This window comes from Osmia bicornis, chromosome 15 (genome assembly GCF_907164935.1).
Source record: "Osmia bicornis bicornis chromosome 15, iOsmBic2.1, whole genome shotgun sequence".
NCBI lineage: Eukaryota > Metazoa > Arthropoda > Insecta > Hymenoptera > Megachilidae > Osmia > Osmia bicornis.
Genome location: NC_060230.1, coordinates 5,998,272 through 6,025,706, shown reverse-complemented (window position 1 = coordinate 6,025,706; position 27,435 = coordinate 5,998,272). Strand labels below are relative to the sequence as shown.

The 27,435-nt window shown below is 45.8% G+C and overlaps 1 protein-coding gene across 2 annotated transcripts in view; it reads left to right on the top strand.

The window, feature by feature from the left end:
* The window catches only part of LOC114877828, a 191,868-nt gene that overhangs the window by 26,366 nt on the left and 138,067 nt on the right, over positions 1–27,435 (top strand). The window contains exon 1 of one of the 2 annotated variants that reach the window (XM_029190883.2): positions 24,141–24,347. The exons of the other annotated variant lie outside the window; for it this stretch is intronic. Coding sequence (XP_029046716.1) covers positions 24,307–24,347 — 41 coding nt within the window. The 5' untranslated portion in view covers positions 24,141–24,306. Of the gene's footprint in view, positions 1–24,140; positions 24,348–27,435 lie in introns of those variants that run through there. 2 annotated transcript variants of the gene reach the window in all.

The following is a 27,435-nucleotide window of genomic DNA, read 5'->3' as shown; positions in this document are numbered from 1 at the left end:
ACGGTGAACCGTTGGACGTTCTCTTCCGGTAGCTCGGCACAGGACGACACCGTTACCACTGATCCTTTCTCCGTCACGCACCCTTTTCGACCCTCTGCGAAGGACTTGGCCACAGTCCACTAATTGAAAGCTTCCATCGTGTCCGCAAAGAGGACGGTGCCTTCTCCTCGTAATTGTTTCCTAGCTGCGAGGAAAGCCGCTTTCCCTCCGTCTGTTTTTCTCCGTTCCTCTTTTCCCTCATTCGACGACTTGCCAACAAAGACGTTGCCGTCGCTCCGCTCCGGTTGCAAAAGCGAAAAGCTGACAGGCAGGCCGAGAGAGTATCGGAAGTGTAAACTTCTCTTTAAATCTATTCTTTTCTTTCTGCGGTCTACTTTGATCGAACGCTTTGTTTTCCACCTTGCAAACAATTCTATCCGGGAGGATAAAGAAATCGATGCGTATTCGGGATTGGTAATTGATCGAATGGAAATTCGTGCGAACGTCGAAAGCGTCTTTCGTCGAGATTAACGCTCTCTCGGCTTCTTTCGTTGCTGCGAAGAAAACGCATTTCCAAGGAGAATTCGAGCGAACCTTCTATCGGTCTTTTTTCGAGGGTTGAATAGAGAAAGAGTGCAGTTTCTTCGCTTCCTCGAACAGGTGACGTTACTTGCGCGAAAAATCCGCCGCGAAACTTTTTCCTCGCCGCTGAGGAGGTACTTAAAGTGCCGTTAGATCGCGCGAGAACGAGGCGGAAGTGGGTTTGAAGAAAGTTTTCCCGAATGACCTGCCACGTATAAGGGGTCTTTCTTGCACACGCACGGCTGCGGTTATTGCACGCTGTGTTCGCCATTAGAAACGAAAGCAGCCCGAAGCGAACTCGTAAATTTTCCTTTCGATTAAACTTGAAATTCAGCTAGAGTGGACGACATTTTATTTCGTCCGTTACCCTTCGAGGAAAATACGAAGCGAACGAAACGAGACTACGTTTCTAAATATGCTCGAAATTCCTAATTACATTTTCTCCGTGCAACAGTTAAGGAAACGAGATCATTTTTGAAATTAGAAAACTGTGTTATTCGACGCGACGGGGCTGCACAAGCGTGTAAGGGTTATTGAAACAGTAACCTCGTCGAAACGTGTAGACCAATGTTGCGTATTCGGAACTTTGTTACATAATTTTTTACGCCAACACGGTAAATATCGAAAGAATGACAGGTGTGTTGAAATAAAAACATCACGGTCCGTGCTTTACGCAGAGGGAGGAACGTATCCCCGGGACACGGAATACTCGAGGAGGGAACTCCAGCTGGAAGAGGGTCGAGGAACAACGATGGAAATAGCGCGAAGGAACCAGGACAAGAGACGACCAGGGGGCATGCAAGTTCGCGCAAAGTTGACTTAAAAACTCGAAGAAAAGAAGCGTGGTAAAGGAAGTCGTGGGAGGACGAGGATCGAATGTTTGATAAAAATTCAAGAGAAGGTGCTGTTCAAAGACGAGCCGAAGAACGCGGTTATTAAACTTCCTCGCCCTTTTCGAGGAACGATCTTTGGGGCTACAGATGTCGCACGAAAGATGCAACGATGACGCGTGTAAATGCCAGCGACGCGTAGATAACGATGCGGTCGGGCGATTCTTGCGTAGCGTCGGGACGCGTTTACAACGCGTTTACGCGTCACGGTTACGCGCGATAAGCGAACTTACGAGTTTCGACTGAAAAGGTGCTGCGTTTCGTTGAACTACTACGAAGCACGCTTATCAGCTTGCGAATAATAAAAGCGACTACCGCGTTAATGATTCTTTCGCGAAACATTACCCTAACTCGTTTGTTACATCGTCGGTGTAAATCCAACTTAAGATATTAAGGAGTAATTGAATACTCCACAATTGTACATTGTACAAATGGCCTGAAAATGAATGCCGTGAGACGGATATGAAAATTATTGTCCGCCTTTCGTAAATGAAGACAGACTAGCGGATCTAGCGCAGCCACGCAGCCAGCCCAGTTCGACTGTTGCATAATGCAGCGGCCTCAGTAATGCACATTTTAATTACGTTAGGTATGAAAGGCTAGACCGTCAGCTGCTGGTATATGTAGAACGCGAACACTTCTGGTTTAACGGCTACGTATCCGCATTATCGGTCCAGCTACACGGAAAATCAAATTCGCAGCCGCATTAGCCGTCGCTGACGAAGGTTGCCCGCGAGAAGAGAGGCCTGTGTCACAGCCGCCTGGGTTAATCATATTTTAATCGCGTAATTGGATCAATAGTCGTGACAAAAAAATGTCGCAGCATAAAGCGGAACCGGAAGAAAATCGAGTCTCTCGTCGAGATACCTGAAACCATTTTTGTTAACAAATGCCAAGACGGTTACTTAACGAAGTAATTAACCAAAGTCAAAGGAAAAAAATGACCGTTTTACTCAACGGAAACTGTTGCCTGAAACTTGGTCGAATGAATAGTTAAAAGATAAACTTCGTAATTTTTGTCGATGGTCCGAGCAACCCCTTCTTCGCGTTCCCTTTCCGAGACGTTACCGGATAAAAAATTCAAATCTCAGCGGTAAAAAGCCGCAGTTTTTCACGTCTATGGTACGCTTTCACGGGGGAAAAGCTTTCAGAAAGTCAAGCGCGGTCGATTCTCGACGTTTCCTTCTTTTCGCAGAGCCGTTTTAATTTTTATCACCGGCTCGTAATTTTCACGAGCGGTCTAAAGCTGCGGGGGAAATAAATCTTCGGCACGCTTCCACCTTCCAAGGGGTTATTTAATTTATAAATCGTCCGATTTAAGCAAAAAATTGTTTCCCTATCAGAACTAACCGCGTTTCGACTTGTGCGTTAAGCTAGGAGCAGACTCGAAGAAGTAGAACAGGCGAATAGTTGAGCAGACAGGAGGAGACGCGTTTAACGAAGATTAACTCGTACGAGGTCCACGCAATTAGAGTTGTACGACAGGGACAATAGGACACGCAGGGTCCGAGCACTGCGGAGGAATGTCCAGGGCTTTCATACGGAGAAGTTATCCCTCGTAATTCAGAATTCAGAAGGCATTAGCATTTAGTGGGAAACTGTGTACACTAAACACGGATATGGTTTCATCGGCGACACCGTCCAAGCCTGTATCAGGGTTCTACGATTCATGGGACGAGGTATCGGACGAGGCCGTTTATGGATAGCCACAAGGAAGGTGCGACCTTTGCCACGACACGGTATGCCTTGAGTAGCTCGATGCAGCTGTTGTAACGTCCTATCTGGTGCATCAAGTGCCGCATTAGTTCTGTAAATTACCGTAACGGTAACTGGCTAACGCTCGACCAGCTTTGCATCATCTCCAGCTCGATAGCGCAAGGTATCCAGCAACCGTCCACCTTGTTCCTCGAGTTCTCGAAAGTTTATCAACGAAACTTGCGCTACTTTCGCTCCTAAATTCGCCGCAACAACGAAACGTACTATATATAGGTACGTGTATCCTTAACGCGGCGCACCGGTCGAGGAATTTAAATTAAAACCCGGCAAAGCTGGAGGAGAGACTTTAAGCGGCGAAACGATAACCCCAGGAGCAGCGTAAACGGGGAAACTCGACAACCTATTTCTTCGTTAACGTCTTTCACGAAACTCGTGAAACGAACGTGGACACCGAGTCCGGCTCGTAAAACCAGATTAATCCTGTCCGACAAGGATATTCTCTCGAGCCGTGCAGTCAGCAAATCTTGCAGCTGCAAGGACAACCAGCTCCTGTATCATCGGACGTCCGACACGTCACAAACTCGGTCCAGGAAACGCGAGAACGTTCTAGCTGAATATTGGACACCAAGTGCCAGCCGGTATTTCACGAATCGCGAAACTAACCTGGTCGCAAGTCACGAGCCAGCGAGTTCCTTCGCCGCAATGAATTTCCATGAAACTTGAACCCCATCGTCAGAGATGAGAACGGACCGTTCTCATCCGGACACGAGGCCATTCTTCAACTCGTTATCCGCAAACTTTTCGCTCAGACTATACGTCGGTCAATAATTTTCGCGTTATTGAAACCAATAAAGGTGTGATTAAAGTCTTGACCCAAAATTCGAGCAACCCCCTCAGGCTACTTTCGTCGGGAACTGTTTCATCAACGACACTCCAGGTGCAACCATCCAGAAATTCCTGTGAAAGTATCTCGAGGAGTTCGACAAGATTCGTTCGAGAGGATATTTATCAACGAGTTTACGCGGCAACGGTGCTCGGTTACGTCACGAACGGAATTACCGCATTTTCAGCGGTAACTTTCAATTAATAGAGGGCCACTCGCAAAGGGGACCGCAGTCCGTCAAACTCTCCTTAGCCACGTTTTACGCGATACTAATTAGTTACAAGAAGTGGGAAACCATTAAAGTATCGGCCACTTCTCGAATTCCTTCGCTCAACGAAGCTTAATTAACCGCCTCATTAACCGAGCCCCGTTTCGGAGGTTGCGTTCTATTTTAAACGCGTATTTGTCGAAGTGACGCGATCCGAGGCGTGGCTTTATCACGGCAACAAGTAACAAGCTTTCACGTGACAAACCATCCTCGATTCTCCGATCATCAAACACCGAAACATATTGCTTTCTAAATTTACCCGGCTTCGAGCGTTTCTCCATTAACGAGATCACTGTGTAACGTAAAGCGAAACGTTTGGATAACTATGCCAGACATAGTTTCCGGTTATACGTAGGGCGATTGAAAAACTTTCCCGGAAAAATTGGAGCGACTTTTCTGTTATTATTAGAGCGCGGATGTTTATGAATCGACGACATATAAAAATAAACGATAAGCTCACCCCGGAGCGTGTCGTGACGATATCAATCGTATTCGTAATCTGGAACGAACAAGCGGTCGGACGATATAAAGGTTTTAATTAAAACCACTGAGGGCGGTCATCGATGACCGATATAGCCCGGTCACGAATTAATAAAGAACATACCTCGAACGTTTCCTGGATCGTTCGCTCTTTATTGGCCGCGTTACGTTCGTTCTTCGGGAAGCTTTTTAATCTTGGAGAAAGCAACGTGATCGTTGGAGGGAAAAGTCGGGCAAACCGATAAAGGGCGAAAGGTCTTATCGGACGATCGTATCCGGCAATCGAGATAATTGTTCGATAACCGGCACGCGGTTTTACGAGGATCTTTCGACGCTGCACTTACGAATAATTGGCGCCGTTGCGTGTCGCGCGTTTGTCGATGGAAGCCATGTTGATTTTGCCAGCGACGCCGATCAGCCCGACCAAAGGGAGAAAGCGAGGGGTGGCAACGAGAGGGTGGAACGGTTTCGAATGGCTGGCTGATCTGATTATGTTAATGCATAGCGAACTCTCGATTGATAATTGCATCGGGGATCGCGGATGCGGAGAGAGAGCTCGAACGCCATTCAGCCTACGCTTCTCGTTCCCGGGAGTGATTATCTATGCTAAACGGTTGCCTCGTTAATCGTCATACAGTCGCGAAAGCACGTTCGTACGCGTACCAACTACGCTTTTCCTTTTTTTTTTTCTTTTTTGACTTGCAAACGTCCCGTTTATTTGACCAGGGGTCAGCCCTGTAAAAACAATCTGTCGAACGACTCGATCGATAAAACAAATGTTTGCTGCTCTACGGTGATTTGAAATTTAACAAAACCCCTCGTGCTAGTACAATAAAGCTACTGTTGTACTATTTCTCCTACAGCTTAGGGGATGTAAGCTAAAAATTCGATGCGAACACTATCGGTAATCAATTATTTTGAAAATCGTTGAATACGTGGTTCGGAGAAACGCACTTCCGGGAATTTGTTTTTCGACAAACTCGGGCAACATCTGCCACTTCAATTTACCTAATGGCGTTGCGAAGCCACATTTGAACTAGCATTAATTCCTCGTACCTTGCAGCGCTCGCTCTTTTACACGCGACAAATTTTTTCGTTCGAGACCCGGGGAAATTGAATCGGCGCAATCAGCGTCGACAAAGTTTCACTTCGGTCAGAGGCGAGCTACACATTTCGAATGAACGGGACACGGTCGACCCGGTAACCGATGGAGGGAATTAAAAATAACGCTGACCCGTTTGGCTCTCGCGTCGGACGCGCGTTCACGCAACGTCCGCGCCAATAAACGCGTTTTATTGTCCTGGAAATTAGGTAAATTGCGACTAATGCGGTCTTTTAATCGCGCGAAAGCTGCACCGCGGAAAGACCGGGCCGAACTTTATCGTCGTTTTTACCGGTGACGCGAGCTGTAATTTAAATTTCAATCGGCATTTAGCGCCGCTAGTGGAGCGAATTACGAGAAGACGCTTCGTGAAACGGACCGTGTGCCGTGGACGAGGTATACCGGCGCCACTGTTAGTGCCACCATAAACGCGGAAACGGTGCTTTATACTGGATGAAAATTACAGTAATCGTCGCTAATTTGACCGTTTAATTAGCCGGCAACGGGATAGAAGTATGCGGTGAAATTTGTCGACGTTTGTCGCGCGGCATGGCTGAAAGACGTTTCGCTTGTTCCACGCTTTGTTTCGAAACTCCCGCGCCAGGAATCGATGGTAATTGTCCCGCAAAATAGTAACACAGGTATGATAAAAGAACATCAAAGCGAGCGAAATTTCGGGGAAGGGAGGAAGAGGAACTGACCTACCACAAAAAGCACTGCTTTTTTGTTTGACAAGGTCCACCTTGGTGGCCTCGGTTCGACTCGCATTAATTTACCCTTTGTACACAACCTTTTTTGCCACGTTCGACCGGTCGATTTCGAATGCGAAAAGCGCTCGGTGAATCGAAGCAATCACCGACCGACAATGTTTGCGCAGTGCGGCCAGACTATGCGTATTGTTTTTGCGCTCGTTTCGTCTTTTTCTCCCGCTCCTCCGTTGTTATCTTTTTCCCTCATATCGGAGAGCACGCGTACGCACATGCACTTTTTTCCCTCTATTTGTATCGTTCTAGTTTGGCCAGGCGGTGGCGTTTATTCTGCTGTTACGGGGCTGTTTAGCCGAATCAATCTGCCTCGGCAGCACGTGGCTCGACGCCGCGCCGCGCCACGCCGTTGCTTCTCATCCCCTGGCCAACCACCATCGGCCAGCCTCGACCGATCGAGGAAATAATTAAAAGTTAGTGTTTACCAAACGAAAGCAATCGGTTGCCCATCAACGGTAACAACTGGATTCAATTATTAAACCAAACGCGCTACCAACGAACCGCCTATTTCTTTCCGTCTGGTGTCCGAATCGAAAGATATTTCCCGACAACCACCAGTCACCGGATATTTCCAGCAAAAAGGGGGATGCTAGGTAAGTCTTCGAGTTTCCCTTCCCGACACTTTCGCGAGAAGAAGCAATGGATTTCTGATCCGACCAGCCCAGTTCCGCGTCTCGTCCCATCGAACCTCTTTAATTGGAAATCCACGTGACAATGGCACCCCTTCTTCCTCTTCCTTTTCCTTCCTAACCCGGACCAGTCCCGTCTTCTTCCTTTCTACCCGGCTTCTTACCTCTACTTTCCCCCCTCGCTGCTGCTCCTTCTTCTTAGCAGGCGAGAAGTCGACTTTTCTCTCGAGTGGAAGGACCAAATCCGAGCATCTTCAACGACTCCGATCTCCGACGACCATTCAGTACGTCCTGACTCAATCTCTGGCCGTCGAAGATTACTGGAAAATTTCTCGTTTCGTTCTATCCGCGCAGCGTTACGTAAACCCTGTCGCCCCGGTAGGGTGAGAGGGTGGCGAAATAAAGGGAAGAGAGGAAAAAAAAAATCAAGCGGGGTAGACTTAATCTCCGGTCGATCGGCTAGATCTTTAATCTGCTTTCGAAGTCGATGATTCACGGCGTCGAAAGGGGCGTCGGCAAAGTTAAACAAATTAATTGAACCGATCCAATCGGCTTTCACTTTTTCTTTTCCTTAATCCCACCCTTCGTTCGCTTCGAATCGAACGAGTTTTTGCACACGGTTTAAAAGTGAATGAAAGCGAAGAAAGCGGCTAAATCGTCGCCGCGTTAACGTCTCCCTGCTGCGATCGTTAATCTTCTCGTCGAATAGCGGCAAGGATCCAGGAGATCGATCGAAGCGGCCGGGACACGAGCGCCGTGTCACCGATTCATCAACGATCCAACGCGACTTCGCGGCGGGCCACGGGTTTGGTCCGAGAGGCGAGGATCAAAGGACACGTCCAATTATCGGCTGTCACACAGCTCCGCGAGAAAGACCGAGAGAGTAATGGTGCGAAAATTGCGTAAAACTGTCCTCTATCGAGCTTTCACTCGACGGCTAACTCGACTCGGCCCGGATACCTTGGCCGAGATTTTCCTTGCTTCCTGTCTCTTGACAATGACGTACGATCGAGCAAAAGACCCGGCCGACCGGTCGTGGATTAACCTGCACGAAAATTGAAATCTTGACGTTTCAATTTGTTTGCCCTCTACCTGTCCCGTTGGTGAATTTCGAATTTCGACTAACTTCCCTTCCGCGAAATTCCTTCAAACTTTCCGACAAACGCAAACGCGCGCACAAAATACATAATATATTCCACGCGATGAAAACGGAATATATGTATACAAGTGATCGAATGGGATTTCAATAAAACAATGCGAGTTTCGATATTATGCGGTATTTAAAACTCGATTATTGAAACGCTGCTCGACCGAAAATAAAATCCGTTTACCCGGTTCGATGTTTTTTTTTCCGGTTCACGCGGTCCAGCGTATCGTTAGTTATAATTCGAACGATCGCATTCGGTGACTGGTTTGCATTCCGATCGCAAGCAGGATTCCCATTTGTAATTTACACATCGATCGGTGGTTCAAACGAACGTTTAGACTGCTCGAAAATCCCGGACCAATCGGCACCTGTAACGCGGTTATTGTACCCGGCACCGATTGAAAATAACGAACTCTTCGTCCTTAAAGCTGGGTTTACATGTTCACGCAATTTGCACAAACTGACTTGTGAAATCGAATCGGTTAAATGCGAATAGAAATTTGACGGAATCTAAAAAGTTTGGCTCGAGCAAAATCTATTCTGCTAGATAATTTCCACGTACTTTGCGCTCTGTAGCGAATTTCAATGACAATTATAACAATAGCGGTATCCTCGCTTCGATATCTGTTTGCGAATGACAAATTACTTGTTACCAATGCTTTCGTGTTTCCCGCTGATCACCCGGTGACGCTCCAAATTGCGACCCAAATTCTCTGGTCCGCTAATTCAAGCTGGTTCCTTTGAAATTTAGCACAGAGGTTCCTTTGCAAAATTTACCTCCTCGATAACGTGACACGAGCACTATAAACACGATCGAGTTTGCAGAGTAACAAAGCGCCGATAATGGAACGTGTACTTGACTTTCAAGTAGAAAAGGAAAACAAGGTATCAGCTAAGCAGATTCTAGACAGCTCATCGTTACGTTGTTAATTAACCCGATGACCTTCGCTTTTTATTTCCACCAGGTTGATTTGCGAGAAAAATCAGAAATTAAGCTGTCCGTCTAATAAATTAGTCTTATACGGTTATCGGCACTCGGATAACTTTCCATTCATTGTTTTAAACGACTTCGAGTATCGTCGACGGAAAGTCGGCCATGAGCTATCGGTACTTTATTCCACGGACGTTCGCGTTTAACAGTTTCTTCACGAGAGCTCTTGTTTCCATTTATCGAGCGTTAAACGAAGAGTTACGGAGCCGGCGATGCAGCACCGACCAAGAGCCAATTAAACGCGTGGAAGATGCTCTTTTCGGAATTCTACTCCCCAAGTTTCGCGATTTAAGCGTTAATCGCGTGCTCGTAACCGCTGAAACGCTCGGAAGAGGGAAGAATGGTTTGGGATTTAAACCTGTCCACGTGGCGTGCACCGCGTGATTCCGTTTTAAACGGTACAAAGATTTCCTGGCCACGTGTAAGTACTTAACCTAAGAGAAGATCGTATCGAGCATTATGGAAAAAAGACTTGAACCTCGTGGAGGTAAGAAAAGGTTGGCCGGAATAAACGTGCCAAACGAGAACGATCGATCAAGCTTATATCCACCTACGCTGTACTTCTTTCGAGACCCGAAATACCGCGAAGTTAGAAAGTCGGCCGATTACATTTGGCGAAGGTGAAACTTTGAGTAAACGAGAGATAGCTGGTTTTTTTTTCTTTCTGCTTTTAACGGTTCGAAATGTTCTTCTCGTTTCTCTGATTCGATATTTCTCGAGTACTTTTAACATATCGCTTTATTAAAGCGAGAATAAAAGATGTTTTGCAGCTTTTCTCCCCTTTGAACGTCCACAATCTCGTTTCCAATCTCGTGGCTTACAAAGACTCGGTTAATCCACAACTGCTCCGTTCTTTTTTCCTCTTCGAATCAACGATACGGGAAAGTAAAACAACGGCATTCCCTTTCTTTCTGTTCACCGAACGAGAATTCTTTTTCTCGAGTAGGTATCTGTTTCTCTGTGGCAACGGTTTTAAAAATGAAATTAAAAACGAAAATCTATTATTCCGTGCGAGAAGGGAACGCGACGCAGAAGGTAAAGGTTCCGCTTAAAAGAGAATAGATTCACGGCCATTCTCATCCGGCGGTGAGCTTTAAAGAAGCTGGCCAGTGATCGATGGCCGTCGATTCAAGAATTCCTAGCATCCATCTCGGTTTCTTTTCAGCTGGCTCGTTTCCTTCGCGAATTCTCTGTCGTTTTCTGCTCCGCCGGAGTGGGCCGGGCTTGGGAATGCCGCTTAATTTTAGCGCCGCTAGAGAGAACGAATGGCGGCCTCTGATCTCCACGGGACATATATTTTCAAGTCGACGGAACGCGTCGAGTGCGCGCCACCGAACCGCGACGCCACGCGTCTCCAATGCTATCGGTCACCGCGCATCGGACGGATGCCATCGGAAAACCATAAAACTCCTCCTATATCGCTCAATTTCCTAGCCAGCTTGCAAAGTCACCACATAATTTATGCCAACCGATCTGGCAACTTTCGAACCGTTCGAACGGAATACTACCAGCCGACTACTCGAAGAGGAATCGAGAAGAATGCGCGGGTAAATATCTCGTGGGACTAGCCCTTCCGGCATGACGCGTATTTTCACCGTGTCAGCGTTCCGGAATGTAAATACCTCCTCGTTATCGCGATACGTTTACGCGAATTGTGTGCGTCTCTTGTTTCGTTCGAATAGAACGGAAACGGAAATGCGATAGGTAGAAATTGCAATGCTTCCTCTGTTTAAAAATGCAGCTACTCGAATTTGCTACACTTTGATGCGTATCTGTGTACCTGTACGACTCTAGATCCGTGATAAAGTAAGCTGCAATACCCGTAAAACGTTGAGAATATTTTCCTTCCGAACGCGGTTTACACCTAAAAGCACGGAACAACGAAGCAAGCTGTGAAATCCTGAAAACTCTCAATTTACAAACAGACTGCGATAAACTGCGCAGCATTTGAGAAACGCTTTCCACTTGAGCTTAACGAAGCTGATAAAGCAACGGTCTACAAAGTCTCCAAACGTAATTGTCATTCGTTTAAGCGTTTAACGTTGAAATAACTTGAAGTAGCACGGTACAAAGGGCGAAACGTGGAGACGAGTGGCGCTCGAGGCGGGCCGAAAAATTTGAATACTCGTCGCAACAGCTGCACGAACGAGCGAGCGTCTGAAGGTGAGACAGAATGCCGAAAATGTTGGCCGCGTTAACGAGCACCCGAAGACGTCGACGACAAAACAATTCCGCGGAGGGAATGCCACCGGCCTTAACTTTATTTATCGGCCAGCCCGAGCGCGAGCCGAGGAGAATCTTGCGGGGCGTATCCCGCCAGCCTCGTATCAATCTCTTCGTCGCTGTCTTTGATCTGCTAAAATAGCCCGAGCCGTTGGCAGAGGTTTAACGCGGCGAGCACCGGGTCGACGAGGATCCAGCCGATTAAACTCGCGCGTACACCTCGGAAAATAGAAGAGAAACACAGAGGCAAACGCGTACCGACCAGAAGACGAACGAGGGAATAAAGAGAACTCGGAGCAAGGGTTGTTAAAGAGACAATTCGAGCTACTCCGATAGTCCTCGAATGTTATCGTTCGAGAAGCGCTGAAAAAATAGTATATTCCGTTAAATTAAATTAATAGAGCACTTGAAGAATGTGGAGAAAAAAAAGATCCTCTACCATGAATAAAGTCTAAGGAGCTTAACGACGGAAATTAGCGGAGAATTATTTTCCCGTTTTCCAATACACGAGGGATGGTACGGGCCGCGTGGTCGGTAAGAGTACCCGATACCCTTAAAAGCCGCAAGCCAGGGGGATGAATCAGACCGGGGTCAAGACAAAACCAACAAAGAAGAAGGGGGTAGCAGCGGAGGAAGAATAAGAAGAAAGGATCGAGCGTGTTCTCCGTAACCGGCTTAGGTCGATGCAATTTTCGCAAGGATCCATTAAGGAGCTGGCTGCAATTAGTGGGTGCCTTAACAAGGCCATTGTCGCCTAAAACCCCTCGGATGTCTCTCCTCTTGGCCTTTCTCTCGGGGCCAGCGAGATTTTACTTGCGGATTTAATTTGCCTTTTTCCTAGACACCCCCGCTGAAACGTTCGTCAAAGGGGTGGTCATGGATGGGCTTTCAGTAAGGGCTCGAACTCGGGTAGGGTTATCGGTCGGGCTATATCGAGTTTCATTAAGCGCATTGTGCATCCGGTGGGGATGGCTCGTCACGCAGGGGTCGGAGGTGAATGTCGGCAAGGAAGAGTGGAGGGAGAAGGGCGTGGAAGGGTTGTCACGCCAACGAAATGACCTCTGTGTTGGGCAGGGGTGGAAGAGAGGCCCGATGCTAGTGGCAAGCGGTAATTTTCTCTGTTTACCCTATTGTTAACGTCCCGTGAGCACTCGCGCGAGGCACCACTGCGATGCTGTATTAAAGGTACACCTATGCGCAATGGTTAAACCTTCGGTGTTGCGTTTCGTTCGACCGTGTACAGTAAACGCGACAAGTTGATCACTGAACTCAACAGTTTCCTGTAAGCCAACGTTCAAACCTCCGTCGAGCAAAATTTATCCTAACTGCGTCGTGTTCCCTTGAATCGACGAAATGGAGAACTTGGAAACCCATACTCCGATACCGACTTGATCCACGCTACAGCTATAGAAGGTCGGCGACGCGCGGTGCTTAGATTCGCATCATCCAGAAGTGGATTTTCTTTAGATTAGCCTCTCATCGTTCATAGCTAGAAGATACATCTGGCAAAATCGAGCGAATAGAAACACGGAATCGTAACATCTCGAATGCAATTTGCGAATCACAGACGATTGACCGACAAGAAACTCGTAGAAGAAACAAGAAGCGCGGTAATTTTCTAGACGTTTTCGAAGGCGACCGCAAAGCAAAACAGGCGAATCGCAGGGCAAATCGTGAGAAGAAAGCTCGGTAATGGGCACGAACAGCGAAGTACCTGCTGCGTTACTCTCAATGATGATGGATCTACTTATATCGTGCTCATACCACAGTGGATCTCTGCTGGCGTTAATGGATTGTGCGCGATGAATGCAGCTTTCCTTCGAGCTATCTGCGCTTAGCAAACGCATATCGCTCTAATTATGAACGATGATGCCGTCGCGATGTTCCTCTATTTTGATTAATCCCCTGCAAGATTCGCCGGATTAAATCAGGAGCGCTATCAATTTGCTGACGATAATCGATATCACTTTACCGTCACATCTTCGATAGTTATCATAAACGTTTCGTTTAATTAGTTCTCATTGTGCTTCAACACAAAACACATACATAGTTGACTGTGGAATTAACGAGTACGTATTCGTTAATATGCATTCGACCGAAGATGAGATAATTGGTCAGAATTGAATCAAGTTCAATATGTATCCACAAGTTCCGAGTCATTTTATACCGTTTCTAGCAGTTGGACTAGCATCAATCACGCTAGTAACAAATCTTGCACCTGTAATCTTGACAAGCACCGTTCCTGACAAATTCGAACCATATGACGGCTAATATTCCGACAAAATCGCGAAAAGTCTCTGCGACGATTAAACAAATTCCGCCTAATTATGACAGGTGCTGGCAAAACTGGCGGCAGACCGGGTAAACACGTCTGCGGTCGAATTAATGAGCGAGCATATGGCGCAAAAGAATAACGAGGAACGTAAAAAAAGCGTACAAACGAGGGCGCGAGTGAATTCGGCTTGATTGTATCAATTAGTCCGCACCTTGGGCCTTTTTTTTACACGATTAATCTTAATGCAAAGTTGCTATCGCGAAACGACCTACGCGTAATTGTCCGAAAGGAGGGCGGCGGCCAACACGGGAGACAATTACACGGGTTCGCTGGTAGCGCACCTGTGAAAGTGCTGCTTTTTCGACGAATTAAACGCGACCGAGTCGTGAGAAGAACGATGCCCGGTATGTAAGCTATAAAGACCAACGGAAACGTGGAACAGATTTTACGAGCGTTCTATTATTCAACCGGATAGAAGGTGAACGACACACTCGCGTATAGCACACCCACGGCGAACTTAATTAAACTGCGATTACTTTTTCCAAGAACGCTGCAGTTTATCTTATCCTGCAACCTTTCGCAATAGAATTTCTTGCAATAGGAAATGTTGATATCTAGGTTGTAGTACAATTTAACGCTACAGTGCAAAGCCTTTGTAGACCCTAATTTCATACGATAAACTCGCGATTACGAAATCAGAGGGTGTGCAAGAGGAAAAAAAATTGGAAGGAAAAGGCCCCTAGGCGTGCAAGTTTAGCTAGCATCGAAGGATTCGCGATCGTGCTGAGTCAGGTCGTGTCTGGTGGCGATGGAAGCTGACCACGGCTGGCGGCGTTAATGGATTTGACAAGATTGAATTATAGGCCGCCGGCAATACGTTGGAAAGGGAGCTGGGATAAAGGTTCGTACATACTGACGGCCCGTTCGAAAGTAATGGACCGATTTCGGAGGGGGAGATCGAGTGGACACGCGACCGCTGCCGATAATTGCTCGGCGTCGGAAATTCCGCGTCGATTTATCGACGAATCGCGGAAAAAGTGCTGCGAGACCAAGGGGACGGTAATGAAACGAAGAGGTTTATTGCCGGGGACTTCTCCGGCTCGGAATCGACCCGTCACGACTTAAATCACAGGACGCATTTATATTATTTTCAATAAAACTCGAAGATGTCGCGATAAAAGTTTGTAAGCACGAAAAGAAATTCACTATCTCGGCGACACTAATATTTTTTCCAGCCTTAATGGAGAAGAAATTATTTCTTAAGAGAGGTTGGATCAAGATGAAACACATCCAGGAAAATTAGAAGCTTTCCCGGTAATTAGAAAGGCCGCGTCCAATTTCTCAGAGAGACGGAGGCAAAGGCATCTCCTTAAGAGAATGAGATCCGAAGCACGACATTCAGTAGCAGTATTTCAGTTACTTTCATTAGAACCTCGCCTCCGCGAAAGCCAAAGGGAGACATTGGGCCAAAAGAGAGGGGCTCTGACCTCAATTGGCCTCAAACAATTTGCTTGCTCAATTGCTCTTCCCAACGTTCAGTTTGTTCACGTTTGAACGATACATAAAATCGAAAAACATAATCCAAAGCGTACTGTTGCGATATTTTGAAGAATCAAATTTCTCGACGCGGGAAAAGATTGAAGAAACAAGATGAAAACGCGAGTGTAATTGAATCAGTGCCGAAGACGCGTTACAAGGATGGTAGGAGATAGATTGGCACGATTAGCTGTGTATCGCTTCGTGGCAAGCTGGTGGAAGCTTATTATTGTTTGATTAACAACCCCAGGAGTTTGTGATATTTCATAAGCAAGCAAAGGGTTGCCCAACGAGATTGGATGGCAAACGTACACACGTACACACACAGCCTCCGGCTTAAGCGCAACGCTAGACGTTTGCGAATTTCCATCTCTCTATTTCTCTTTTAACGTACACGCACACAGAGAGAAGCGTCGAATATGGTAGTCGGCTACGAAAACTGCACAGTTTTTTCCCGCTCCATTTTTCCATCTATCGATTGCAATTACCCGCGATTTGCTTCGTTTCTCTGGCCAACATTAACGTCGATCGATTCTTCCGAAACGAAGCTACAAACGCGAGGGTGCGGATCGTAAATCCCATCGGTTGGAATCTATAAATTTTCCCGGATAATTCCTTGTCGGACGTATCTCCGTTTAAATAAAATGCTCGATTCGCGCGATATCGAAACCGTACGTCGTAAAAAGGAAACCATGGCGGTGCAGCTGGCTCGGACGTTTTTCCTTTTCAACGCGACTCAGTGTAAAGTTATCCGAGAGGGTACTGGATTTTCCCGGCAGCCTGGTATCCGCGCGCGAAAATACCTCGTTTTCAGCTGCTTCCTTCAACAACCATCTCTACGTTCGTTTCGTATGAAAATTATGCCCTGCTTGAACTCGCAAAAATCCATCCGGTACACAACAGCCAACGGAGTAACTCCAACTTCTACCGGCTTCGATACAATCTTCAAGGGCCCTTGACGATTTCTTTCCCTCGCCTCGAGTCCGTTTTCGCATCTGGGTCATCCCGTCGTGACTCGCGACGGTGCATCGACCCCGCAACACATCGAATCCGTCAGAAACCCTGATTTTTTCGCGTCTTTCATCGGTCGAGCACCGGTAATCCTCAGTCTTGATCGTTAACGCTTGCCCACTTTACCTCGCTGCTTGACTACTTTACGGAACGTTTAAGATTTTACACGGAAGCGTAGTTTAAAAGCTTTCGGTGTACGACTTTTTACCCTTAATGATATAATTTAATTTGATTTAACGACCGTTAAGGAAGAAATCCTTTTTATAGAGAAACTTTAACAATACCCTGATCCGAGTTTCTAATGGAAGATCTCAGCTATTAGGAGAAGCATGAATACTCTCTCGATCGATCGAACGTTTCTACCGATATCGGGGTGCAAACGTACACGAGCAAATTTACAGTAATGTCGCAGCTTTATCTCGGATAGTTAAGGTTCGTGTAATTACGAACGCTCGGTTAATCTCGTTACTCGAGTCATAGCAACGTCTTAAACGATAATTTTAAGGGCTGTTACGATACAACACCCTTCTGAGTTATAAACCGCGGGGAACATTCACGAAATAACAATTGAAGAAGCCGAGGGGAAACGCGAGTATTGTTAGCCAACCACTGGACACAATCGTTCTTGTTTCTTTCTGAACGACCGTGTTGGTCCCTTTGTGTCGCGTATTTTGACACGAATTAAATAGCGTCGGGATTGCCACGACGCCACTATTTTCCGAGCTTTTTACTGCAATCTGGACCGTCCAAAGAGAGAAAGGAGCGTCGTTTCACTGGTCTAACGAAATAATTATGAAAACTCCTTTGAAAGCACGCGCTCGCGAGAAATAAATGGGGCCGTGACCGAGTGTTATCCTTTTGCTTTCTCTCATCTTGTTTTCGTTTAAACTGAAAATCTAGCGCGCGATAACAAGTTGTGTATTTTGCGATTTTGCGACAGCAATACGAATGCATCGTCATAAATGTAAAAATAGTTTTTGACACATCGTTAACCGTTAACGGAGCACACCGTGTAAAATCCCCATGCGTATTTCGATTTATAAGAAGCAAACTGGCGACCAGCCAAAATCCATTCGACCGATGGCTGCTTTCAGATTTATGTTTCGGTAATATCCGCTGTGTTTTGGCTGCTTACCCGCTATTCGGCGATCTTTTTGTTCCTCTAAACACGGCCGCCTATGTAAATTGACGTTTCGCGAGGAATCGAGAACGACAAATAATCGAAAATATCGTGCAGCATTCGAGCAGAACCGCTTTGTAACGTCAATTTGCTCCAGGATAAAATCGGATAGATTTTTCACGAGATTTGACGGTGAAAAATATAAACACAATCCCTTGCGACTTTTTCTCCCGTCGACGAAGGGGAAATCTAAGAAATGGTCTTACAACGTTTCTCGATCACGAGTCGTTAAATATCGCGGGCAAAGTAGGTCGTATCGCGAGAATAAGAAGAATTGATCGTTCTTTAGAGAATAGAATTTCAGCGGGGAAAGTCGTATTGGTTCTTGAAGTAATGGCTATATCGAATTCATACTCATAACGAGTCGACGATGAAATAAATTTGACGTTTCAATTTATCGCCACGTTCCCGTTCCCATCGTTTCTCTTAACACTTCGAATATACTCGATGAAAATCTTCACGTAGAATAAATCAGAACACCGTTGTTTAAAATACGAAGGCATTTGTTTTAAAATATTCATCATTTCCTTCGAACAAAATTGTCTAACAAGGGGAACTACCCAAGTGTTACACTCACTTATTAATGAAACTTTGCCAGCTTGTAGAGCTCGTCAAGCTGAACACGTCTATACCCCCTTTTGGGGGCAGATGGCTAATTGTTTAAAAGATATTAACAATTACAGTTAGTTACTTATTACATTCTGAAGTATGACAACTCGCAATCTAGAGATCCTCGGTTCAAATCCTTGGTTCCCAACATTTATTTTTTTTTTTAATGATAATTTGTCTCTTTTTGAATAACTAAAATTCTATGTAATTCTAAACTAAAATTCTGATTTTGATTAACTTATATTTATTAATATCTTTTAAACAATTAGCAGTCTGCCCACAAAACGGGGTATAGGCGTGTTCAGCTCGACGAGCTCTACAAGCTGGCAAAGTTTCATTAATAAGTGAGTGTAACATTTGGGTAGTTCTCCGTGTAAGAAACGAATTGATATTCATGAACTTATCTATCCATTTTTTCTAATTTCCCCACACGCGGTGGCGGAAAGTTGGGTAAAGAAAAGTGCACGGATGCATGCACACGTTCCGCTCGCTCGTAATATTATAGAATGTCGAGGACGGGTAACGAACCAAGTACTTGTCCCATAAGTAAATCAGTGTAACAAGCCGGTCTATCCACCGTTCGAGCGGAAGCTCGCTACGTTCCGTGCCGGAACGAAGAAACCTCGAACTTCTTTCATCACGCCCGAGCGAGTTCCTGCAATTCGATTTAAGGGTCGATCCCGTTCGAGCGACGGTTCCGGTGCACAAACGAAATCCGAGACGATGACGAATTTCGAATTTTAAGCGGGACGTCGACATTGCAATATGAATACTTATGAAGCTCCCAGGGAATTCGTAAGGTATTATGGGCTCTGACGAATAATCCACCGTCTTTAAATCGAATTCGAAGAATCAAGCTGTACTGTGGTCGAATCAAGCCCAACCAACGATATCCTTCTGATCAATGTAGAATTTTAATCACGATCGAAAGCTTTTGAATAATACACAATTCGTGCGAGTTTAGCGATGAATCGATAATGTTGCTCCGATATTTTATTGATTCGAAGACCAAGAATGTGTACTTCGGTGTTTTCCGGAGCGATAAGAATAGGAAACAGAGAAGAAGAAAAAGTCGAAAGGAGGCTATGGAACGAGTGGAAATAAAATGTTAGCCCATAACTATCCAGGGTTTCGTATATCCTACGACAACGTTATCTATCCCTATGGTTAAGCCAGACGCAGACGTAACGTCCTTTCTTGGTCGTTGGTCGGCTTAATCCGCAAATCCCGGGACACGTCCCGATCCATTGGCCTGGATATCGTTGGACGGTGGTAAGCAAAAAGCGAGGAATCGTTTCCTCGTCTCTATCGGTTATAACCTTGACTGGTTGTTTGGCGCCAGGATACGAAAATAAGGCTGTCGAGTTTGGTGTCTGTTAGTAACTAGGAGATGCCATTTAAATCTCCCAGGTCGAGTAATTTACGAAGACGTTGCTTTGATCCAATTTCAAGGGATACTAGCGGCCGTGGATCTTCACCCTTTTAGCGCCACCATTTCAGCGTTTGCGTGAAATTTATCAAAGGATATTCGCTGGCTTAGTAGTAGCCTCTGTAAGTTTCACTGTATCTAATTTCAGTTTCCGTGCTGACTTCGCGTTACTTACAACCGTTCAAAATAAATCTATCACCGTTTCAGCGAGAAGCAGAATTTCAAGCGACAGCGTTAGAGAATTCGTGAATCATTACCTTTGAAAAATGTCAAAGGGTCCTTGTCGACGATCAACGATCTCTCATCGATCTCGCGAATTGACGCGGTAATTTAACAAGCAGCTCTCGACCTAATAACTTTTGATCGGGAACGCAAAAGACCCGTAAGCATCCGTGGCATGTACTTACGTAACCAAGCAAGTTTGCCGCATGTGCGAAGTTTCTGGATCGATATTATCAGGAAACTTGTCGATGAAATTAATTGATGGTAATACCGTAAAGAGAGCCACGTCATGGTTATTAGCCGGAGAAGTCGCCCTAATGGCATACTTTGGAGTACTCGAACCACCGACACGGCGCGAGTAAAGATATATTTTCCTCTCATTTCTCATTCTCTGTGCTAGCCGCATTCCGACCGGTTAAGTGCCTCGACAAGATCCGAAAGCTACTCTGGCCTCTACCGCGTCGCTCGTCGTTCAAGAATCCACGGTTTCGGTAGTTTCGTTCCGCGATTCGTTAAGGAAAGAAACGAAATCCGGCGATAAAAGTTTCGCGCTAACAAGCGGAAAAAGTAAGAAAATTCCGGCGCGGTGAAGAAGTTGCACGTGGTATTACTACTTACTTACTTCTTCGTAACCTCGAGCCTTAATCTACATAATAACAGTGGCCACGATTAAAAACGTCTTCGTGCGTCTGCAGGGGCTCTAAATTAATATTCCACCGAACTTGAACAACTGGCTGGAGAAACTTCTCTCTTGAACGTACCAAGAAACTCGCCGCCGAGTCCCGAGGGTTTCATTAAGATATTTCGACCGAGCAAACGAGCTTTGCTTATTGCAGTTTTCGGCACTAATTAGTATCCGACAGAGACGAACTTCGAGAGCCATTCGTTTCGCGAGCAAACCCCCTCGCGCTTCTCCCTTTCGTTTCGTCTCGTTTCGTTTGGTGCCGCGCAAACCCGTGTGTCATTATCCACAATTACCGAACTCATCATTTCCTCCGTGAAAGCTAAGCCAACTAACGACCACGATTTAACGCTAATCATTTTTCCAACACGTGTGAACGTCTACCGATCAATTTAGAACTTATATTTGAACTGGAGAAGGAACTCGTGGGATGGGAGAGAGCTCTTCGAGTTGCCGACGTCGAGTTTAATCAGTCGGTGAATCGATGGCTTTAATTAAGGAAACATCTTACAGCGAGTTGGCAAGGTGCGGCTAGGCTAATACCCTAATGTATACATTAACCAACTACCAACCAAACGTATCTATATTCGTACGTACACGCGACACAAGTGTAACCAGCAAACGGACCCGCAAACCAGCCGCATCTCGAGCTGTTCGCAATGTCCGTTACTCTGTCTACCTTATATCCATCGATCTGCTCCAAATCCAGCACTCTCCATTCCAGCCTGATTCGCGCTACTCGCAGGAAATGAGATTCGGAAGCGAATGAAAGCAGGTAGTACAGTCTTGCAAAATGAATTACATATCCGGGAAACGGGTATCTCTTGGTATACCGTAAAAGTCGAACATGTTCGATTTACCCGGTGCTACCTGATCGTAAAACCATTCCGTGACTCGCTATTTTTATTTATGCCCCGTAAATTGAACCATCCTCCTTATCTATCCCGAACGATCGGCCAAGATTTATTCACGCGAAATCATAAAATTTCTCTAAAACTTGAACGTTAAATATCTTTCCAACTGGAACATCGTGACTGTTCGAGGCTTGAATTTTGGTTTAGCGGAATCGCGTCGGGAACGATTTAATCGATGTCGACGACAAGGGAAGGCCGGATCGGGGTGTCTGATCCGACAAGGACGATCAGTGAATTGGGCGATCGACGACACCGCGTTCAACACGCATCTGACGTACACGCGAAGGGGTATGGGCATCGTGATACGCTCGCAACGCCTCTTGTTTCCCACGATTCTGCGAGAGAAACCGTGACAACGCTCGAGGAAGGAAGAAGAAACACGGATGGAAGAACAGAGAGAGGAGAGCGAGAGAATAATCCGCTTAGATGGTCCGACACGCATGCCACGCTACTCACGATGTCTCTCTTAGGGCAGAACCACCACGGGAGTGCGTGTAACGCCGGCAGAGATATCCAGGATGGAAATAGAGAGGACCATCGCGGCGGAAAATCGTGGAACATCGTGATTTGCACGCGCGTCACACGCTGCTAACAAGCGATGATTCATCCGGAATACGAGAGCAAACTAATTTCTCAGGATACCGTGTTGCGAGAGTTCTAACCCTTGGATAATCGAGGTCAAAAACGAAATTTAAAAATTTTGAAGGATCTACAGGCCCTGGAAAGAATCGCAGGGGGCAAGCGTTAATCCTAGATAAGACCCTTTAGTCTTTCTAAGAGACGTGACGAACCAAAACAGCATTACTTTTTTTAGCGGAAAATATGAAGATCAAAAGAATTGAGACTTTAAAGGATCAAGCTACACGGGGGGGTACAAGGAACGAGTACTTTGGCTCCGTTCCAATCGTGGAAATTTTGTAGTTCGACGCGTCACGAATTTTGTTTTTCGACGGTCGTTTAAGTAGATCGTGCTCGAGCCAAGCCAAAGAGGGTTTTTTTTTTCGGGAGGGTTCGTGTTATTAACGGACTCAATATCCTGACCCCCTGATAGGGTGCCTTCAGGGTGTTCGCGGCAGCTTGACGCCGGATATGAACGACCGATGTCACGTCACTGACAACGATAGATACGTTACAGGACGTATTTCGGCTATTTTGATATCCGTCGGCCGGTACGATTCGACACCTGTCGAAATTAATCGAGCCATCGGCGTGGGATCGATGGGAAAAGCTTTCAAGTAGAAGCGAAGGTTGAACTTTACTTCGAGGGCCCGAAAATTATGGCCTTTTTTTTATCTTCTTGAAGTATTTAACAAGTAGAATTTAAAAATCTAAGTTTTAAGACGCGGAATCCATCGGTTCAGAAGTTATGCGTGTGTAAAAGTGAGCGTTTTTAGCGTATTTCACAAGTTATTTCAAATAGAAATTGTTTATAAAAAATAAAACTATCCATAGGTATATGTACCGGGTTTTGGCCACCACTTATGTAATTCTGTTTTATCGACGGCGACTCCGCTCATTGGACAACAGGGTACACGACAATATGGCGTCGAAGTGACGTCAAATACGCTCAGTTTTATACACGCATCACTTCTGATGGATTCCGCGCCTTAAAACTTGGATTTTTAGATTCTACTCGTTAAATACTTCAAGAAGATAAAAAAGGCCATCATTTTTGGGCCCCGAAGTAAAATTCAGCCGAAATGAATGACTTTTCGAGTCCCTAACCCCCCCTCCCTCCCATCCTCTTATAACATTCGACGCTGACAGGAAATTTCTCTTCGCCGTTGTTTGACTTTCTTGCTAGTTGAATTTATTTACCGATATCGGCGACCAACAAAACACAAAACCGTGGCTGCAACTCGATACACAAAGAGGCGAAATATCGAAGGTAGTATATCATGCATTATCAGCGAATGTTCGCGTACGACAACATAACGTGGAAGCTATTTGCCTGCGATAATGTGTCTCGGTTGTGTGTTTGCTAAAAGTACAACCAACGAGAGCTATTCAATAATACATCGATTCAATTTGATCGAATTCATATTTAAATTTCTAAAATGGCGTTCTGTTTGTCAATCGTGTCAGAGCTGACAATGTTGACGCGGAAATATTCGAGCGTTCTTTTCACTTGCACCTGTCGCTGTATTATATATTATAACGCATAATCGAATCACGATATTGCATGTAATTATTATTTACTCACCTTGATGCGTCGAAATGATGATTTATCTCCCGGTGATGTAACCGCGAACAATCACAAAATGGCCTCCAAACAGGACAAACGTAGACGCGTGAACACAAATACGCGTACGACGCGACGCATTCGCGATCGAAATACCGAGAGGTTTCCTGTCGTATCTAACCGATCACAAAGGCTCCGATAGAACGTAAACACATTTACACCGTGCGCACGCAATTATTCGACCATGTTCGTTTATATACGCATATTCTATCTAATGACGTTTCACGGTTCGATTCCCAGGACATACTATATTAAACGCACAATTCGTATACACTTCGACGTCTCAATTAGACACGAACTTCACTTCTTTCCGAACGCACGCCGATCACGCACGATTTCATCCGAAGTTGGCGATATTGAAACTAAATGTCTTCGGTTCGCACCCCACCCCCCACCAGTTTCGCGACTAGTCGCTAGAGTTCGGAACCGCGAGTTCGACGACACGCGTTTCGGTAGTTAAATGCGTAATAATTTAGCAAGTGTAAAAGTGTTTGATAAGTAAATGGCGTTAATTACCGACCAGGAGTGTTTGTTGGACACGAGGGATGGATAATGGGACAGGAGGAGTCGGACAGACATCGCTTTACGAACGAGTAAGTCATTGAACTGTTTTATGATTTCTTTCCTTCTTTTTCACCGCGTGGCCGCCATGTTTGTTTGCTACTGAATATTGAAAAACGAAGCGTTCAAAGAAACACTTACCTACGCGATAAAAATAATGCTATTTCATCGAACATATTTGTGCGATTAAATACAGAGTTGATGGAAAGTCAACGATTGCACGATCGTGGTGATATCCCCGACCAGACTTTCATTCCGTGTTCGATGCATGGCATGTACACGAAAACGGGCTTGGGTAATGGATCCATTCGTGGCGTGTAATTCAAGTGTTTCGCATTATCCATTGCAAACTAGTGTTCGTATACGTCAGCACGAACTGCATTCGGTGCAATGGGCTGCAACGTGCAACACAGACTGCGCCAATGCACTGATCTTGAATCGGTAAACCGGCTGGAACTGGCCATGAATTCCCATGATTCCGCGTCGATACGTTTTATCGTACGTAGAAATTGTTTTTGCCCGCTAACGATCGTTCGTCATGAAATTTCTGTGCTCGTAAGGATAGCCATACAACACGGCTGATTTGCATGAAAATATTCTGTTCTCGATAGCTAGGTGACCCATGTGTATAACATAAACGAGTAACGACTAGCAATTTTTCATCGTCCACAGGAAATCCGTAAAGGAGAAAAAAAAGGTCAAAACTCTTAGGCTCTGAAAGATTCGATGCACGCTTTATTTGTCGTACGAAATTGTCGATGTTCATCAACGTAATTTCGATACACGCGTTTCGATTACGTCTACGTAATCGAGGTACGATTACGTGGCAATTTTCTGAAACTCGATTAAACGTCTGCAAGTTGCACAGATACACAGGGGGACGATCGCAATTACTCTCCGTAGAAAACCGCCACGAGCGGCTAATATACTTTGTAATTACTCTGACGCGATGGGAAAGGGACCGCGTATGCGTGCGATGCCCTGGGGTCACCCAAGGTACTTCGATCATTAAGTAATCTCGATATGTTGCATAAACTTACTTTCTCGAAAATTGTACATGAAAAGTACTTGATTTTCCCTCAGTTTCCTTCATAAAGGTTACGCTACCGTGGGTCTCCCGCGGCCCACGGTGTTCGTTTATCATTTAAATATGCTAAATGATCGAATTTTCTACAGAATCTCGGCGTAAATTTTCAAATTCACGTGGCACGAAACGTAGCTAAGAGCATTTCGAGGTGATATCTGGTTTGAACGGAGTCTTGTTTTGTTTTCGTCACCGGTAGGCTCTCGCTTCTTGGAAATAAAGGAGCTGTTGTGAATCGAAGGACGGTAAAGTTGAACGGAAGCGAGGCGTGGAAAATTTATCCAGGGCTCAATTGTGCCGTAAAATAGACGGAGATTGCGTTTGTCTGTCGCAAGGGGAAGGTGTAAATCCGCGTGGGAGACGTTCGCAGGTTGGCAATCGCGTAACCGTGCTTTTGCTCACGCACGCGAATGCCACCCTCTCCTACCGTGCTCTCCTCGCAGCCTCATGGCATTTGCATATTTATGACTGTTTATAATGTATAATTGACGGGAATCCGCACACCATCGTGGTAAAGCTACCACCGGGGCTACACTGCCTTCTGCGAGCCGCCAAATCAGATTACCGGCTTTGCATTTTGGCTCGACCTCGGTCACCACCACCCACGACCGTCATCGCCGTGACTTCTCTCCCTTTCAACCTCTCTCCTTCATTCAGAACTCTCTTAGCCCGCTCGTTTTCTCTTTGGATCCTCCGAAGTACCTACCCGTGTTGGTGTATTTTCGTTTTCCCTTCTTTTTTGCGACTTCCCTGCCGGAAGAGGGAGCAATTAAAACGAGCGAGTGTACGGAAGTGGCTGAATCTGTTGGCGGGGCCCGGGTCGCTTGCTTTTTCACCTGTCGAGTGGCTCGAACGACGTTGAATTTTACAGCCACGCGATTATGCGAGAAGAGCCAGTCGACGCGCGACTAGTCTCCTGCGCTCTTAAGTGTGATTAGCAAAACGATGAATTATTCAGAAAGCTGTCGTTTAATTGTTTGCTCTTCCCTGCCGGCGACCTGCTAGATTCATCGAATTCATCTTAGACCAGACGGGCCGTGTTTATTTATTTTCAAAGTGTCCTTCTCGCTGAACAAAGATGCGACCTGGGAGGATGTTATCCCAGGCAATCTTGATAATACAGCTTAAACTCGAAGATGGACACACCTTTGCTCTGTTCTTCAATCAGCTTAACCGGATAACGTCCCGCGACAATCGCTTCCAACAGATTCACGCGTGGCTTTTCGATCACGGCTAGACGTTACTTCTAACAAGATCGCTTTTAACAATCTGTACGTTCTCTTTTCGAGCTCGGTTTAAAACAATTCAGAATTCGAACGAATCCAAGTATCGTTTCTTTCGAATACACGCGATTTCACCATTCTTCAACGCGAAAGACGAGCGTATGTTCTCACCCTGAGAGTCTGGCGAGGGCAGACAGGGCAAAGGAACGTCGCCTTTCACTCGAGGTGGTGCACAATGCTCTTGACAAAAGGTTACAAGCGGTTAATTTTCTAGTTAACGAGAACAACCGTGTCGTACGTGGCAGTCGTGTTCGCGCGCCGCTTTCTACCGGCCACTTTAAAGCTGCTTACATCGTTCCAGCAGGTTGAAAACTTTTGCCACGTAACCTCTGACATCAGTTACTTTACTGAAACGCTCTCTTTGACCTACCAATTTCCACGGTTCGTGTCATCCTCGCGCGTTTCGCCGTTTCTTTCTCTCCGTTCGTCCCGGCTCCACGAGAATGCTGAAAAATTCGTAAACGCACGCGCGTATTTTCACCGTCCGTTCTTCTTTTTCCGGCTTGAACAATGCGTTGCGTTACTCGCAAGGACGTATTTTCCTAGTACTTTATGGTACTTTACGCTACCTCGGCTCTGAATAATGTATCGCTACGGAATTCCACGTTTCAAACGTTGTTTGCGAAACGACGAGCTGGTTTTACGCGGAAATCTGGTATGCGGCAATGAGCTGGCTCTCATAATTTAGGCTAGATTTTGCGACAAGATAAATCGACGATTTTAACTCTTTACGCTCGTATTTCCTGACCCATG